The sequence below is a fragment of the Schistocerca gregaria genome, chromosome X, assembly GCF_023897955.1.
Source record: "Schistocerca gregaria isolate iqSchGreg1 chromosome X, iqSchGreg1.2, whole genome shotgun sequence".
In the NCBI taxonomy this organism is placed as follows: domain Eukaryota; kingdom Metazoa; phylum Arthropoda; class Insecta; order Orthoptera; family Acrididae; genus Schistocerca; species Schistocerca gregaria.
Window position 1 is genome coordinate 530,680,324 of NC_064931.1, and position 19,315 is coordinate 530,699,638.

The following is a 19,315-nucleotide window of genomic DNA, read 5'->3' on the forward strand; positions in this document are numbered from 1 at the left end:
TCAAATTTTATTTCTATTGCACATCTAGATTTCAGCTATTGAATAGCTAATTTGTGAATAGTGTGTTTATGTTGAGTTAATGTGGCCTTGTAAAGCTTGTGACAACACATGGTACTATGACTTTAAGACTTACATGGCCAGATTACAACTGGCATGTTAGAATCTGGTCATGTACATCTTAAAAGTCATGTAGCACCTTGTACCTTCACAATCATGACAAGTCTGTATGACCCAATTTAAATGCACTGAAGACAGCTATCCAATAGCTGAACTCTAGATCTGCAATAAAAATACACGTTGGATTTGCAACTAATTGCTGAATTCATTTTCCATTTTTGAAATATACTACATTCACTGCGAGCAACTGTTCCGATGCAATCAAATTTGGTTATAACATTGAAGGGGATGAAACTATGAGTAGTGCAATCACAATAAATACCAAAATCAATCTATTGTGAAAGCAGATCCCATATGAAAAGTGAAAAATTCTTTAGGGAAATAAAACCTATAGGATTGGAAGTTATTGGCTCAATGGAATCATTCACAATTGATATCATCAACTTAGTGGACATAGATAAGTATTCTTTTACTAATAGTGCTTTGTATAAAAACTCAGACAAACATGAAATGTTAATGAAATCTAGAAACATTCTTACCTAGAAAAGTAATGTGTCTGCTTCTAAAACAACTTTACAATCCATAAGAATAACTGTTGAATGTAACCTGCATTATCTAGATCCTCCCCCCAACACCAGCTTCTCTGAATTATGAGGATGGGAGATGTCTTTGCAATGCATCCTTCAATGCCGTAATCCTCCCAACCTCAATATCTGCTAGCTCCTGCCTCACACCCACCTTCCCTTCCATTATGTGACCTTAATTTCACTTTGCCTGCACTCCCACAATCTTTTCCACAGTCTCCCTCCTTCCTCTGATCTATCTTCATCTCCCAATCTCTAAACCATCATGCACTACATTCAACTTTCCCAGCCTGCAGTCAGATAATTGAGGTCAGCAGTGCCACAAACCTGCTGCCTCTCCCTCCCAGCTGTCAGACACCACTCCCCAACCCTTTCTCCCAATTCCCAGCTCCTTTCTCTTACTGTCCATTTCACACAACACAACCCATCACCCCACCTAATCTGCAGTGCTGACATAATGCAGCCAGCCAGCTAGGCGAAGGTAGCCATACAGGAGGGTTTATGTGCCAACTGACAACTCGGTGCCTCCAGTATTTGAGAGTTGTTACTTTTATTCCTTAAACTATTTATATTCCACAAAGGAATTGCAATTACAATAATTCTCATTATTAGTTTTGCATAATAACAACATAGAATAATACAAAAAGAGACTTACCAGTCTCTCCTCATATAGGCAGCTGCCCTGTTCCCATATAAGAATGCATATTCAGGACACTGACTGATAGCCTCATTGTACATACTGATTGCCTGAGTGTACTGCTTTGCATCATAAGCCCCATTTGCCTAGAAAATAAAAATGAGAAATCAATGTTTTTTACAACTGATCCACATCCGACCACTTGTAAAGAATTCATATTCCTCATAAATATGCCAAATAACTTGAACACAGTTGTTACACTCAGTGTACAAAGAATGTGTGGAAAATGGTTTTGTTTCATTTTGTTTATATTTTCTTACAGTTTCTGAAATGCATGATTTTATTAAATGTGAATGCACAGTAGTTCCCTAAACAACTTTCCTTAAGAAAAAGATTATGTCTATGTCCAATATTATAACAACAGAAACACCGTCATACAAATTACTGTTCACTCTTAGGATCACTATCTGGATGAAAATTTTAGAAGACTACAAATGGTTACATTACCAACAAAACTTTATTTGTTTGGTTATCATTTGTTAAACGCCAAAATAGCTGAGCATTTGAGATGGTGTACTGAATATTGCACAATAGTATGATCACGTGATACACCATATTAAAGACGTTTCCCTTGGTGTTCATGGTTTCTGACAATTATCACAACAAAGCCAATCTTTTGGGATACTTTTATGTCAAATAAGCCATGAGTAACCTGTGTAAGGCTGACAGAAACAAAAAACCTGAATATTGAATCAGTTTTCCTCAAGAGAATTGACAACATGTGAGGTCCAGGTAAACGGAAGAGCAATGAGACACGGGGCATTACCAAAGGCCACAACAAGTGATATGGGAACTGCTTGTTATGATCTACAGTAATAGAAAAAAATGCATGAACATGTTAAAACACTATTCTAGATGAGACCACTTGATGTGATCATGCTCTCTGATTAGAGAATCTAAGAAATTTTTACTAACTTGTAATGTAAGTTGACTTTTAGTAACAGCTCAACTTTGCTTTACCTTACCATGGCAGTACATTCTTTCTGGATACAAAACCAGACTTTGAATACTCAAGTATTATATCAAAATACAAAAAAGTAAGCACTTGGTGTGTCAAAGTGTCCATGAAATTTAGGGTTTGTAGATAAGTTACAGCAAAATGGCGCAGGCGACAACTGCTTGGTTGAGGGAATCCAGTGTTCAGAGTCCCCACAAAGAGTGTGTGGCTCTGCATATGTTTTGTCCGCAATGGGTAACATCAGTTACAAGGCAGATTTGACAGAACAGATAACAAGAGTATAAACTTTTACATTCAGTGGCAAACATCTCAATCTACGCGAGATTCCTGTTAGAATGGTAGCCAAAGGAAGATGATGATTAACTGGAATCACCACCTTTTTTTCTGCCTAGTGGCTAAAAGTTTCTTTCCTGTTGGAACTGCTACAGGACATCAACACAGCTCAGGGAACCTTCACTAAAGCTGTGTGGAGAAGTTGAAATATTTTGCAGGCAGACCTATGTTGTATAGCGAGCTACTCCAATACTGCCCCACAGGGCATATGCACCCATCAACTCGCCCACTGGCAGAGACACAGTGTGGGTCTCCAGCTGGGTGGGCCTACTGCAGGCTTTTTGCACACACGGATGAGCCACTGAGCCACTCCTGTCAGTGTGTATGCTCAGTCCGGGCAGTAATACTGTGCATACTACTACAGCCCAGCAGCCTGACTGCCTGCCCATCAGCTGCTTGTCCAGCTGTCCAGGCCCAAGCATTCAAGCTCGAACAACCTATTGCACAGAGTGTTATTTACTGCAATATGTCCCTTCATGAAGGAAAACTAGTATTGTTTATTGCATCTTTTTTCCTTTTTTCTATCCACTCAGCTATATTTATTGATTTCATTTTTATGCGGTATCGATTTCAGAGCCACTTGGTTCCATCTTCATGCACCTTACGAAAATGTAGGAACTGAACTAAATCTACAATCTATGTCATCTAATAGAGATCACAACAATACTGTTTTCCATTTATCAACAAGCCAGAATACACCTCAACTGACTGACACAATTGGACTGATAGTCAAACCAGAATATTTATTTTCCTCCAAAAAGTCTTTTTCAGCTGACATTCCCACCATCCTCAGTCACCATGGGAGCTAAAAGATTTGGCATACATAAAAATGTATCTTTAATCAAAATGGATGCATCCAATTTTTGAATAACTAAGTTTTGCTGCATTCTTTCACCCTGAGAAGGACCATCCGGTCCTAAAACATACTCCTCTTGTCCAACAAGTTATAACTGTGACTTCTTGTTTTGAATAACATTCAAGAACAATGACTCATCTGAACTAATATCCTATGCAGCCTGAATTAAACCTCACCAAACACCTCTCGGAGCTCCTTTAACAATGAGCCAAACATCATGATAGACTTCACACAATTTGAGCAATCTTTGTTCATTGTTATGGCACAACTGGTTGCACAGAATCATCTCCTACATTCATAATCTTGTCCACACCACACTGCATAAAATCTCAGGTACCATCATGACTTGAGGTGGCATTAACACACATTTTGAAAGAACAAACATGGTAATAAAAAATACAACTGACTTCATGGAAAGACACAAGACAGATGACCTGCTAAAATCAGGCTGAAACAACTATAAAGATTTTATCTCATGGAATTACATCTTCCTTGAGACCTATCTAGAGAAATTATATCCCAGGATGTCACACAACAACCTCTCAGCTTTCTATCACGCCTCATCAGCGGAATGTCCATGTTCTCAATAGAACAAAAAATTAAAGATTGTAAGTGAACTCAAATAATAAAATTTAATTTAAATAATTCATAACTCTCATCACTCATTTATATGATTAATTAAATATCTTAACAATTCTGCTACATATAAACAGTTAAACATTTAATACAAATTTAAGCAGTTAATAATGAACTAACAATCATCTTTAGAGACTCTATCCTATGAGGTGGTGTAAAGCCTTTCTGCGTTGGAGCTGTTTGAAAGGAGAACCCATTTGTGCGGTTGAATTCTTTGCATTCTTCCCCATATGCGTAAACGTCGAGATGCATCAAATCCTCTGTGAGGCGCTCACAGCCTTCATCTGTAAAGTGAAAACAAATAAATATATATCATAAAAAGACCAAATGAGAACAGCAGCTCCATAAGTCTTCTTTACATGTAGTACATGTAAATTTATAATATACACTAAAATTCTGACAGGACAGATATTAGAATCTTTAAAGTTAAGCATAATCAAGAAATGATAGCATATTTTCTCAACAGGATGTCAAAATGCTTACACAGCACAATAAAGCTTAATCAAAAGATATTTAGTATCCAACAGTGTCCAAAACAGTTACGAGAGATTCTAAAAGTGAACGCAAGCATGTCTTGTATGATCACCAGAAGAATCTCTTCCATGGCATCAAAACAGTGAATACTAGACACAGGTGCGAGGCAGCAATGTGGTATGTTCTACACAAACACAATTGCCAATCAAGTTTGTTCTTGATAATTATGTGCAGAAGTATGAAAGAGCCCTCAGTGGTGGCTCAGCGGTGCAATCCATCTCCCCTTTTTATTCCACAAATTCTCTACAGATTCAGATCCACACACTTCACTAGCCAGTCCATGGCATTGATACCTTTCCCTGCCAGAAATTCAAATTGATTAGACATTATCATCCACTAAAATGGCGTCTGGAGCCAACAATATCTGTAAGAACTTGTACAGGTAGTTGTGGTACTTCAGCTCTGTACACCTACCTGTTAACAGTATTCCTTGGCCACCAATGAAGACTTGAAGCTCCACAAACTATCCAAAATGTTGCTCTTTAGATCCAGACCCGCCACTACTACACTGATTTCTTTTTAAAATGTTCCTCTGACTGTACTAGCTACCACTTTTGATCCAGATGAATGAGCACAAGACACATTCTGCAACCTGTCGTCAAACTCATGTGTAATGAGCGTATTTCCTGCACTCATTCGTGGTCCCATCTTGATGCTGCCGACTTCACAATAAACATATCCATCACTACACTGCTACGAGTGGGATCTACACTGCTGAATATAGACGCACTGTGTTTGATGAACATTTCTTGTGTTCCACAACTGTCACCTGAGTTTTGAGATGACTTCGGGATGTTGAACATTGCAGACATCTTATCAAAGCAGTTGGAAATAAAAAGAAGGGTGCCGATCATGGCAGACATTTTATCAAAGACTTCAGGGAAATGTCAATAAACTGAAAGTACACTTTTGATTTTCAAATATTCTCTCTCTCTCTCTCTCTCTCTCTCTCTCTCTCTATCTCTCTCCCTCCCTCCCTCTCCCTCTCCCTCTCCCTCTCTCTCTCTCTCTCTCTCTCTCTCTCTGACCATTATATTTGAAGGAAAGATATATTAAGACTACTACTGTGGTGATACATGTGAGTCAATTTTTTATCTAGGCATTCTTGGCTGATAGGAGGAGTTGCCATTTATGACAGAGCCAACACTTCCTTCTAACAATCTGATGTTTCATAATTTTGTTGTGAAGAAGTGTTACAGTGATGTGTACCACTGTCTAAATTTGCTGGTGCAGAACTTCTAGACAGAATGATTTAGGGAACACCAATTCTAGCTTCAGGCAATTACAAGAGTCTCCATTTCCATGCATGATCACTAAAATTACAATACCAAACAATTCAAGATTTCGTATTTACACCATCTGGGCTGAAATGAGCAGATGACAAACAAATTAGTCTGACAAATAATACACAGTTTCGAGGGATATTATTATGCTTGACACTTGAAAAAATTCTGAAGTTATTTTGATAGAAAAGTTCTCATCTGCTAATAAGCAGCAGTATTTTATTTCATTACCACTTACTGTAAACATATCTTAATACATAAAAATTCCCTTTATGTTTCCAAGGGTTTTTTTCTGAGCTTAAAACTGTGAATGATAACATCAACTCTCTTGATCATCAAGAAACTTCTTTAAATCTATGGCCAAACAAACACTTATGATAGATCAAAAAAGAGAATATGCCTTCTGCAGGCAGTGTTTGACTCCAGAACAATTTTTGTTGATCTCACAGCAACACAGCTCCACTAAAGACCTCCCAATAACCAATAATACAATATATGTGAAGTTTGCAATAGTCCAGTAAAGACAGTAAGATCCCAAAACTTAACATGCAACCTTGGGGTGTACTCACACAGCAGAATGCCAGCAGTTAATGTTTATGTCTAACCATGGCATAGAGGCTTAAATCAGTTAATAAACCAATTTCTGCAAGTTTCATTGTTCTGGTGGAGCTTCGTTGCTAACTTTACAACTCTAATCAGATAACTATGGCCATTCCTTTATTGTTAAACACTTTTGATGCACAACTACCATGATTCTATAAAACATATTTACAGTGACTATTAGAAGCATTTTCTAGTCTGAACACACTGTTTCATCCAACAGACACAATCACAGTTCTCTGTTTACCAGCTGTTTGCTGTAATATTCTGAAAGATGTTATTCTGTGGTCTTGTACAATTTTTGACGACACTAATCAAATCCTGGGTTGAAATTCAAAAATGTCAGACTCATCAACTGAGTAACATCCATCTCACTCTCTTCATTCATGGTGTGAAGAGCACCACAAACAACAGCATTCAGATAATGTGTTTCTGGGTTTTCATTTGGTGGATTAAACAAGTACGTACAACCATACTAAATGCCAAGAACATACATACAAAATATGTAATCTAGTGCATTTCCCGATCTTGAAAGGTTTCCTTCTTATCTTTGTTCATAGTTTGAATTATTAACACAGTATATCTTACTACTATAAGTACTGAAAATGTTAAGATACTGTCCAATCAGCTAAACTTATAAATATTTTAAAAGTAAACACAGAAGAGTTATCAAAACCGTATCATCACAGGCATCCCAGTACAGGCCAAGTTTAAATTTCAAGAGCTACAAGTGATTATGTTAGTTCCGTGTCATCAAGATAATAATTTGAAATAATTTTAATGTTGAATCATTTCACATAGAAATTATGAAACACATATTTAAGCAATGAGATGCCGAGTGTAAGAGAAATGGATTTAGAGCACAGATTACTGGTAATATCATGGAATAAGTTGTTTGAAATAGTTAAAACAAAGCAACTAAAAGGGCAAATAATTAATAGCCCACACTCACTCTTTCACACAAATTCATTTAATTCTTTTGCAATCTTACACAGTGGTGGCTGGTTATCATGTGCTAATGTGCCACAACACACTGTGAATGCATTAACATTATGCCATTTCACATCGAATGCAAGCTGGAAACCACACTAAAATTACACCATTTCTCTTCAAATGCATGCTGGAACGCAAACAAACTGGAGGAAAACATGTTTTGTAGCACTCACTCTGCAATAATTAGAAATCTGTGTCAGGTGCTGAAATGATGGTCAGCCATGCTACAATCAACTCAGATAAGTGACACAGCTGTCTGTTTTCTACTGCTAATGCTCTGATGTGACAATATCCCTTCTGGTGCTATTTTGTTCACAGCACCTGGTGAGTATATTGTGCAGGCATGCAGTATAAAGAATTTTTAATGTGCTGTTGTCGTGATGGCACTGTGGTCAAGGGGTCTAAACAACAAACTGGTAACTCTCCTATCCAGGTTAAGTTCCTGCTGTCGTCAACTTTTTCTTCTTTCACATTTCTACTCTCAGTGTTTATCTATTAATTACAAAATTTAAATATATTTAAAAAGTTCAAATTATGTATGTAAAATTAATACATTCAAAAAAGTTACAATTACTACCCTTGTAAGTCAAAAGGCTATAGACTTGATGGTGGTAAATCAAGGGAGTATATGTTTGGTTGGTTGGTTGGTTCGTGGGGTTGAAGGGGGGCCAGACTACTAGGGCCATCAGTCCCTTTTTCCACAAACTTGAAACACCCACAAAGAATAAAAACAAACAATGGAGATGACAAGAGATGACACAGGACAAGAAAGACACAGACAGAGAACAGAAAAAAGGAATTAAAATCACACCAAGTGTGACAGTAGTTGGCCGACCACAGAAACAAAAGGAAAAGTCAACCACCTAGAAAAACACTAAAAACTCCAGTCTAAAATCGTAGGCCAAAGGCCAGACTCAACACAACAGGACAAACACTTATCAAGCGATAAAAAACCCCCTGCACGAATAAAACTCAAAACTAAATATGCAATCGCAATGTCATCTGATAAAAGTGCAGGAAGTGTATCAGACAGAGCAAAACACCTGCCTGAGTGGAGCTAAAAGTGGGCAGTCCAACAAAATGTGGACCACCGTCAAAGCTGACCCGCAGCGACATAAAGGTGGGTCCTCGCGGTGCACTAAATAGCTGTGTGTCATACACATGTGGCCAGTGCACAGCTGACAGAGGACAACAGAGTCCTTGCGAGAGACCCATAACAAGGAGCGCCATGAACTGGTAGCCTCCATGATGGCTCAAAGTTTGTTTGGTGAAGGAAGGGTACGCCATTCTTCACCCCAGGTGCTACCGCAAAACTGATCTGAGGTCACTCTCAAAAGGTCAATCTCCAAGGCTGGTGCACTGACAGCCTGTTTAGCCAGCGTGTCAACACGTTCGTTTCCCAGGATGCCGACATGATCTAGGGACCACACAAAGACCACAGAGTGGCCACAACAGGCAAGAGTATGGAGGGACTCCTGGACAGCCATCACCAGATAAGAGCAAAGGAAACACTGGTCGATAGCTTGTAAACCGCTCAGGGAGTCACTACAGATAACGAAGGACTCACCTGAGCAGGAGCGGATATACTCTAGGGCATGAGGGATGGCGACCAGCTCGGCAGTGAAAACACTGCAGCTAGCCAGCAATGAGTGTTGTTCATAATAATCCCCTAGAGTATGACCATAACTGACAGGACCAGCAAACATTGAGCCGTCAGTATAGACAACGTCAGAGCCTTTAAACGCGGCAAGGATTGAAAGAAAGCGGCGGCAGAGGGCCCCAGGAGGGGCTGAGTACTTTGGGCCCTGTGCCAAATCGAGCCGAAGGCATGGGCGGGCCACACACCATGGGGGTAAACGCAGAGAGGCCAAGAAAAGAGTTGGAAGAGGAAAAACCTCAAGCCCAGAGAGAAGAGCTCTGATGTGAACCGCAATCGTATACCCTGACCGGGGCTGCCGTTCCAGAAGATGGACGACCGACTGAGGAAACAGGAAATGATAACTGGTAGCATATGTGTGTAGCATAAGCGGCCAGTAATCCTTGGCGCTGGAATGGCAATGGAGGGACACCTGCCTCCACAAGTATGCTGTTGACCGGGCTTGTCTGGAAAGCTCCAGTGGCGAGTCGGATCCCGCTGTGAAGGATGGGTTCCAACAACCGCAATGCGGAAGGGGATACTGAACCCTAAGCCAGGCTCCCATAATCTAGATGGGACTGAATTAATGCCTGGTGCAGCTGTAGAAGGGTAGACCGATCAGCACCCCAGCTGGTGTGACTCAAGCATCAAAGAGCGTTAAGATACTGCCAGCACATCTGTTTACGCTGCCGAATATGAGAGACCAAAGTCAACCAAGTATCAAAAACGAATCCCAAAAACCGATGCGTCTCCACCACAGCAAGAGGTTGGCCGTCAAGATAAAGCAGTGGCTCAGGGTGAACAGTGCATCACCGTCAGAAATGCATAACGTAGGTCTTGGCAGGTGACAACTGGAAGCCATGCGCTACAGCCCAAGACTGGATAGCGCCCTGCAGCTGCCGTTCAGCAGCTGCAATGGCAGTGGAGCTAAAGTATAGGCAGAAGTCGTCAGCGTACAAGGAAGCTGAGACAGACATTCCCACTGCCGCAGTGAGCCCATTAATTGCAATTAAAAAGAGGCAGACACTTAAGACAGATCCTTCCAGTACCCCATTCTCCTGAACTACGGAGGAACTATGGGAGGCTGCAACTTGCATGCAGAAGGAACGAAGCGACAGAAAATTTTGTATTAAAATCGGGAGCAGACCCCGAAGACCCCACCCATGAAGCGTAGAGAGGATATGATGTCGCCATGTTGTATCGTACGCCTTCCGCATGTCAAAAAAGACGGTGACCAGATGCTGACGGTGGGCACAGGCCGTACGGATGGCAGACCCCAGGCATACCAGATAAGGGTGGGTAATTCGCAGAGGCGGGACACTGGGCAAAATGCTCTGTTAAGCGGTTTGCAATTGTGTCAGAGTCAGTACAGACTGCTCCATTCAGTGAAAGCGCAGGTACACTGACAGGGGTCAGATAGCCATTGATTCGCCTAATCTTGGCCCAAACTTGCAATGGAGAGGTACGGAGGCCAATGGTGGAGACATACCTTTCCCAGCACTCCTCATTGCGTTGGCAAATCAGGCAGCAGGCTTGCGCACGGAGCCGTTTAAAGGCAATGAGGTGTGCTAATGAGGGTTCCAGCTTGTGACACTAGAGTGCCCGCCTGCGATCTTTAATCACTTCAGGGATCTCAGGTGACCACCAAGGCATAGTCCTCCACCGAGGAGACCCAGAAGAACAGGGAATGGCAGATTCTGCAGCAGTATCGATGCCAGCTGTGACCGAGTGAACCACCGAATCAATGACGTCAGTGGAAAGAGGCTCAATAGTGGCAATGGAGGTGAACAAGTCCCAGCCCATCTGCAGGGGCACCCAGATGAGTGACGCTGCGGCAGTGGCAGAAAGATCGGAAAGTGGTCACTACTGTACAAGTCGTCACGCACACTCCATTGGACAGATGTTAATAGGCTACAGCTGCAGATTGAAAGGTCAATGGCTGAGTATGTGCCATGCGCCACACTAACTGTGTGAAGGCACCAGTATTTAAAAGAGAATGGTCGAGCTGTGCCAAGACTTGCTCAACGATGCTGCCTCGGCCTGTTGCCACTGATCCACTCCATAGAGGGTTATGGGCGTTTAAGTCGCCCAGCAACAAAAAAGGTGGCGGCAAGTGGGTTATTAGTGCAGCCAGGACATGCTGGGGGACATCACCATCTGGTGAAAGATAGAGACTGCAGACAGTAACAGCCTGAGGCGTCCAGATCTGAACAGCAACACCCTCTAAAGGTGTTTGTAGAGGGACAGACTCGCTGTAAAGAGAGTGAAGGACGAAGATGCAGATGCCACCAGATACCCTCTCATAAGCTGCTCGGTTCTTATAACAACCGTGATAGCCATGGAGGGTGGGGGTTTGCATTGCCAGAAACCTAGTTTCCTGAAGAGCAATACAGAGGAAAGAGTGAAGGCTGAGAAGTTGTCAGAGCTCAGCAAGACGGTGGAAAAACCCGCTGCAGTTCCACTGCAGGATGACACTGCCCATGGCCGAGAAAGGTGTGAAGGGACCGAGGAGGCAGATTACGTCACTGGGTCACCTGCTGCCACCAATTGGGTACCGACGGGAGCGACATTCATCATGTCTGATAGACCGGTGAGATCTAGGTCCTCAGTGGATGCCAGAATCTGCAACGCATTCTCAGATGCAGAGTTTGTAGGTAGCGGTGGAGTGGGTGGCACCGCAATTTCCTTGCTCTTAGGGGTCTTCAATTTCAATTTCTCCTGCTGTTCCTTTGGTTGCCCTTGCTGGGAGAGCTTCATTGATTCAGTCTCCGGGACTACACAGAGAACGCAAAAGAACTTGCCCCCCTTCTAACAGCCATGTACCATAAGTCTCTCGAGGAATGGAAGGTTCTAAATGATTCGAAAAGAGCATAGGTAGTCACAGTCTTCAAGAAGGGTCGTCGAGCAGATGCGCAAAACTATAGACCTATATCTCTGACGTCGATCTGTTGTAGAATTTTAGAACATGTTTTTTTGCTCGAGTATCATGTCGTTTTTGGAAACCCAGAATCTACTCTGTAGGAATCAACATGGATTCCGGAAACAGCGATCGTGTGAGACCCAACTCGCGTTATTTGTTCATGAGACCCAGAAAATATTAGATACAGGCTCCCAGGTAGATGCTATTTTCCTTGACTTCCGGAAGGCGTTCGATACAGTTCCGCACTGTCGCCTGATAAACAAAATAAGAAGCTACGGAAAATCAGACCAGCTGTGTGGCTGGATTGAAGAGTTTTTAGCAAACAGAACACATCATGTTTTGTCAATGGAGAGATGTCTACAGACGTTAAAGTAACCTCTGGCGTGCCACAGGGGAGTGTTATGGGACCATTGCTTTTCACAATATATATAAATGACCTAGTATATAGTGTTGGAAGTTCCATGCGGCTTTTCGCGGATGATGCTGTAATATACAGAGAAGTTGCAGCATTAGAAAATTGCAGCGAAATGCAGGAAGATCTGCAGCAGATATGCACTTCATGCAGGGAGTGGCAACTGACCCTTAACATAGACAAATGTAATCTATTGCAAATACACAGAAAGAAGGATCCTTTACTGTATGATTATATGATAGCGGAACAAACACTGGTAGCAGTTACTTCTGTAAAATATCTGGGTGTATGCGTGCGGAACGATTTGAAGTGGAATGATCATATAAAATTAATTGTTGGTAAGGCGGGTACCAGGTTGAGATTCATTGGGAGAGTCCTTAGAAAATGAAGCCCATCAACAAAGGAGGTGGCTTACAAAACACTCGTTCGACCTATGCTTGAGTATTGCTCATCAGTGTGGGATCCGTACCAGGTCGGGTTGACGGAGGAGACAGAGAAGAGCCAAAGAAGAGCGGCGCGTTTCGTCACAGGGTTATTTTGTAACCGTGATAGCGTTACGGAGATGTTTAGCAAACTCAAGTGGCAGACTCTGCAAGAGAGGCCCTCTGCATCGCGGTGTAGGTTGCTCGCCAGGTTTCGAGAGGGTGCGTTTCTGGATGAGGTATCGAATATATTGTTTCCCCCTACTTATACCGCCCTACGAGTTCATCAATGTAAAATTAGAGAGATTCGAGCGCGCACGGAGGCTTTCAGACAGTCTTTCTTCCAGCGAACCATATGTGACTGGAACAGAAAAGGGAGGTATTGACAGTGCCACATAAAGTGCCCTCCGCCACACACCGTTGGGTGGCTTGCAGAGTATAAAGGTAAATGTAGATGTAGATGTAAATGTAGATGTAGACTGAAGAGGACTGCGAAGCCCTATGATCAGCTACCTGGGGCTTCTTCAGCTCCTGGTGGGTGTCTAGTTTGCCAGTTCCTAGTGACAGAAGTCAAAGAAGACTTACGCTTCTAAGGCTTAGAAGGGGGGAGTGGTGTCCCCGATGGTTGGGGGGGGAGGCCGGGAGGGGGGGGGGTTGCTGCTCCCGAGGTAGGTGGTGCGGGATAAACAGGTACGGAAGTGCCCCCCACCATCAAGGAGGGGGCAGGTGTGGTCCTTAGGCTCTGAGAGCTGACTGTATGTGGTGCAACGGATGGAGCTGTAACAGGAGTGACAGTGGCAGCATAAGATAACGTCATGCGCACGGGATGAAGCCGTTCAAATTTCCGTTTAGCTCAGTGTAGGTCAGTCGGTCCAGGGTCTTGTATTCCATTATTTTCTGTTCCTTTTGTAGAATCTTCAGTCCGGCGAGCACGGAGGATGGCGCTCTCTGCAGTTGACACAGATGGGAGGCGGGGCACATGGAGTATCAGGATGGGATGGATGACCACAATCACGACATATGGGGCTGGAAGCACAACGGGAAGACATATGGCCGAACTGCCAACACTTGAAGCACCGCATCGGGGGGAGGGATATATGGCTTGACATCACAGTGGTAGAACATCAGCATCACCTTCACCTTCTCGGGTAATGTGTCACCCTCAAAGGTCAAGATGAAGGCACCAGTGGCAACCTGATTATCCCTCGGACCCCGGTGTACGCATCTGACGAAATGGACACCTCGTCGCTCTAAGTTGGTGCGCAGCTCGTCATCGGACTGTAAAAGGAGGTCCCTGTGGAAGATAATGCCCTGGACCATATGTAAGCTATTATGGGGCGTGATAGTAACAGAAACATCCCCCAGCTTCTTGCAATCGAGTAAGTAATGCCCGTAACTGGGCAGAGGATGGTCTTTTTATCAGGACTGACCCTAACCGCATTTTTGACAAGCCCTTCACCTCCCCGAACTTCTCCTCTAAATACTCTACAAAGAACTAAGGTTTCATGGACACAAAGGATTCCCCATCAGCTCTCGTACAGACTAGATACCAGGGCGAATACGTCTCGCTGCCATTCATAGCCTGTCATTCCTCCCATGGTGTGGCCAGGGAGGGGAAAGATTTGTGGTCATACATTTTTGCATTAAAGTGAGCCTTCGAAAGCTTAGAGACTGCTGGTGGTTGGCCACCAGTAAGAGAAGATGTGCCACTCTTCATTGCATGTCATCCACCCTGATGCCATCTACTCCAACCAAGGGCCCTCCCCACGAGCACTACCCAGCCACAGCAAGGGCCACCTGGCAGGATGACCATTGCCGGGAGTCCCGATGCCCCAGGGAGATAGGCAGCTACTCGTTGGCATACATTGGGAGTTAAAGGCGTAGGCATCAGTAGAGTGAACCCTGTGTTGTCTGGGGGCTACAACCAACCGGGTACATGGCGGCCCCACCACAACGGCCTGGCTACCGTGCTGGCTATTAGGTGGCAAGTGATCCATGGTCGTCATCAGCGCAGAAAGCGACACTGCAGAGTACACGGCAGAAATCACACCCAATTGTAACCGAAGGTACTTGAAAATGGCGATTAAGCTAAAACAGACTGTTATAAATAAAGATTACTTATTATAAACAACTATTTGGTGTATCTACTCTAACAATCATGTCACTATCAATTTGAGAAGAGTACATAATGCAGTCCAAAAATTTATCACAGTCTAAAATAGGGTATAGCTGCCCAATTGTCCACCACTTTGTCAGAAAATGAAAGTTTGAAAACATGTAGCAATGTGAGCAGCATATCACTCATACCTTATGCAAGACAACTATTCTGTCCTTCATGAACCACTCCCTTGCACAAGGACTGATCCACCTTCCTCTTTATCAGAAAACTTGGAGCACTAAAATAAGACACTCTGCATATTTATCTTACCAGTATTATTTGAATTACCAAATATAATTAAGAGAATAAAGCATTCTCAATGAAATGAATATCAGCAGTGTAACATTAAGTTAATGTAGGTTTTCTTCAAACCTGCATGTCCTCAATAGTATTCACGCTTTTACAGATGACAAGATAGTTTTATATACAATTAAGAGGCTTACCATCATCTGGTTTCAATTCATCAAGTCCAACATCAGAAAATTCAAATCTCTTCGGACGTCTTTTGTTGCTAATATCAAATATGTAGACTTGTTCTCCTCCCATATTGGCCAATAAATCTCGTCCATTTGGTCCGAAAGTGATGTACGTTGATACTAGATTTCTATAATTCTTCCTGTAAAATCTTTGTATTGATGGGAGTTGACCTGAAACAGTACAGAAATGAATGAGCAAATGGATAACTGCACTAATCCAAAAACTGAATGAAAACTTTATTATATTTCTTTCTAATGCATAACTTCTACAGCTAGATCTATACTCTGCAAACCACTGACAAGTGCAGAGCTGGCATTCCGTGTCTCTGTATGAACAACTAGCATTTCTTCTCATTCCATATGTGTATTGAGTGTGGGAAGAATGACTTTCTAATTGTCTCTTATCTTGTACATGTATTACCTAGGGCAGTAAAGCATAGGGGAAAGTGGGGAAGGGACAGAGGTGTGATGAATGGCAGGTTGCTCTAAATGTAGAAAATGTAAGTTAATGCATATGAGCAGGAAAAACAATACCATAATGTTTGAATACAGCATTAGTAGTGTGCTGCTTGACACAGTCACATCGAATAAATACCTAATTGTGACGTTGCAAAGTGATATCAAATGAAACAAGCATATAAGGACGGTAGTAGGAAAGGTGAATGGTTGACTATTTTAATGAGAGAATTTTAGGAAAGTGTAGTTCATCTGCAAAACAGACCACAAATAGAACACTAGGGTAACCTATTCTTGAGAACAGCTCTAGTTTTGGTATCCCCACCAGATTGGATTAAAGGAATAATTGAAGCAATTCTGAGGCATGCTGCTAGATGTGTTACCAGTAGGTTCAATCATCACGTGAGTATTAAAAAGATGATTTGTGAACTCAAATGGGAATTCCTGGAAGGAAAGCGTTGTTCTTTAGGAGGAACACTATTAAGAAAATTTAGAAAACCAACGTTTGAAGCCAACAGCAGAATGATTCTCCTCCTAGCAAGGTACATTTTGCAGAAGGACCATGTAGATAAAGTAAGAGAATTCGTACAGATTCTTATAGATAGTCATTTTTCTTCACTCTGTCTGTGAATGGAACAGGAAATGAAATGACTATTAGTGGTACACAACACAGTGCCTTCCACTATGTAAATGCAATGGCTTGCAGAGTGGATATGTATAAGCAGATGCAGAACCCAATTCTACTGTCTACCTTAGCTATGACTGAGCCTATGTTATCATTCCATTTCATATCTCTGCACAATTACATCCAAGTATTCGCACAAGCTGAATGATTCCATCTATGATCCATTAATACCGCAGCCATGGGATACTAGCTACGTTCGTGTGTTTTGTGAAGTGTCAGTTTTACATTTCTAAACATTTCAAGCAGTTTGTTAACCTTGGAATTTTGAAATCTCAACAAGATCCAACTAAATATTTGTGCAGCTTTTCTCAGAGAGTAGCTCATCATAGATAGCTACATCACTTGCAGAATGTCTAAGGTTATCTGTCATGTCATTAATACACAACATGAACAGTAAGCATCACAACACATTTTCCTGAGAGCACACCCATAGTACCTCTTGACCCATGGATTATTCTCCATCCGAAATAACACGCCACGTCCTCCCTTCCACATAATCCGTAATACAGCCACAAATTTAGTTTGACACCCCAGAATTGCACTCAGTTTAATAAGCTTTGTTGTGGCACTCATTCAAATGCTTTCTGGAAATCAAGAACTACTGCTCGACTAATGTTTTCAAAATCCATGGTGGTTGTCATCGAGAAGGTAATGATACTCAAGATACCTCATTACCTCATTACTCTCGCACCCAGCATATGTTCTAAGATTCTACAACACACAGATGCCGATGATATTGGACACAAGTTTTGTGGGTCACTTCCACTACCCTTCTAGTAGATGGGTGCAACCTGTTCTTTCTTTCCCAGCACTGTTTACAAAGTTTACTGAATACATGTATCTTTTTACTTGTTTTGATTGCCCTTTCTGCTTTGGTTATCATTGTTGTTATAACTGCTGCATGTTCATTTCACTGATACAAATTTCAATAAAGACATCTATTTGTTGGTATTAGATCTAATATATTTCCATTATGAGTGAGCTTCTGGACTATCTGTTCCAAATAGTTTTCAGAGAAGGTATTTGGTACTGTTTTGCACAATGAGTAATGAAAGTATGACTAAGGAAAATACTAGCAAGCTGAAAACTGAGGTTTTCTTTTTTTTTCTTTAAAGTTTTCAGTTGCATCTAAGAGTTCTTTTTACGGTTTTAGGGTACAAAACTTCTACGGTCATTAGCGCCCATTCTGTGGCTTAGGGACAGGATAAAGAGCTTGGAGGCTGAGGAGAGAGCTGAGTGAATCTGAGCATATAATATACTGTATCCGCTGATGGCAACAGACGTATTGGACAGCCTGGAGAACAGTGTTAAGCTCCGCAGTAAAAACCGAACACTGGTCGGGAAGCCGAAATCTATTAGGGGTGTCGCCAACAATATAGGCACTCCCAACACCAAAAGATGTTTTTGAGTCGTCAGTGTAAATAAATGTGACATCCTGCATTTGTGCACATAGACCAGCAAATGCCTGACGAGAAACAAGAGAAGGGGGTACCATCCTTGGGAAGCTGACATAGGTCACGGAGCAGGCAGGTCTGGGGCTGAAGCCAAGGTGGTGCTGTACCCCAATTGTCGAGAAAGTTTTAGGAAAGCGGAAGGAAAGAGAATGTAGCAGTTGACAGAAGCAGACTCCTGGTGGTAGTAGAGAGGAAGGGAGGCCTGCATACCCTAAATCCAAGGAGACGTTGAAAAAAAAAGTAATGGGCCGGATTAGCAGGCACAGAAGACAGACAGATAGCGTAACAAATCAGGACAGCTCGCCGATTGGACAGTGGAGGTTCAGCAGTCTCAGCATAAAAGCTTTCCACAGGGCTGGTGTAAAAAGCTCCAGATGCTAAACACAATCCATGGTGGTGTACAGAGTCGAGATGACAAAGAATAGATGGCCGAGCACATGATATAGGAGGAGAAGGGCTACTCGGTCCGCTCCCCAGGAGGTACCATTCACAAGACGGAGGGTGTTGATGGATCGCAGACAGTGAGCCAAAAGATAGGAAACATGAGAGGACCAGCTCAGTTTTCTGTCAAACATAAGTCCCAGAAATTTACCGACGTCCGTGAACGGAAGGTCGACAGGACCTAGATGTAGGGAAGGCGGAAGAAAGTCCGTCTGACGCCAAAAATTTATACATACTGTCTTACTCGGAGAAAAGCAGAAGCCAGTTTCGATGCTCCAAGAGTGGAGGTGATCAAGACATTCTTGAAGACGTCATTCAGGAAAGCTGGTTCATTGTGAGCTGTGTTAGATCACAAAATCGTCGACAAAGAGGGAACCCGAGACATCAGGAAGGAGACAATCCATAATTGGATTTATGGCAATGGCAAACAGTACAACACTTAGCAAGGAGCCCTGGGGCACCCCGTTTTCTTAGGAGAAAGTACAGGAGAGAGTAGTGTTCAACTGCACTTTAAATTTGTGCTCTGTCATAAATTTATGAATGAAAAGAGGTAGACGACCTCGAAAGCCCCAAGAGAACAGTGTGCAGAGGATGCCTGTCCTCCAACAGGTATAGTATGCTCTGTCCAAATCAAAAAATAGTGCTACCGTTTGGCGTTTCCTGA

The 19,315-nt window shown here is 42.4% G+C and overlaps 1 protein-coding gene across 3 annotated transcripts in view; it reads right to left on the bottom strand.

Moving 5' to 3' along the window:
- LOC126298867 (WD and tetratricopeptide repeats protein 1-like) overlaps nt 1-19,315 on the bottom strand; it is a 214,222-nt gene that overhangs the window by 90,958 nt on the left and 103,949 nt on the right. For all 3 annotated transcript variants that reach the window (XM_049990378.1, XM_049990380.1, XM_049990379.1), the window contains exons 8-10: nt 15,583-15,786; nt 4,302-4,465; nt 1,357-1,484 (exon numbers count right to left, since the gene is read on the bottom strand). In XM_049990378.1, the coding sequence (XP_049846335.1) occupies nt 1,357-1,484; nt 4,302-4,465; nt 15,583-15,786 (496 nt within the window). The remainder of the gene's footprint in view (nt 1-1,356; nt 1,485-4,301; nt 4,466-15,582; nt 15,787-19,315) is intronic.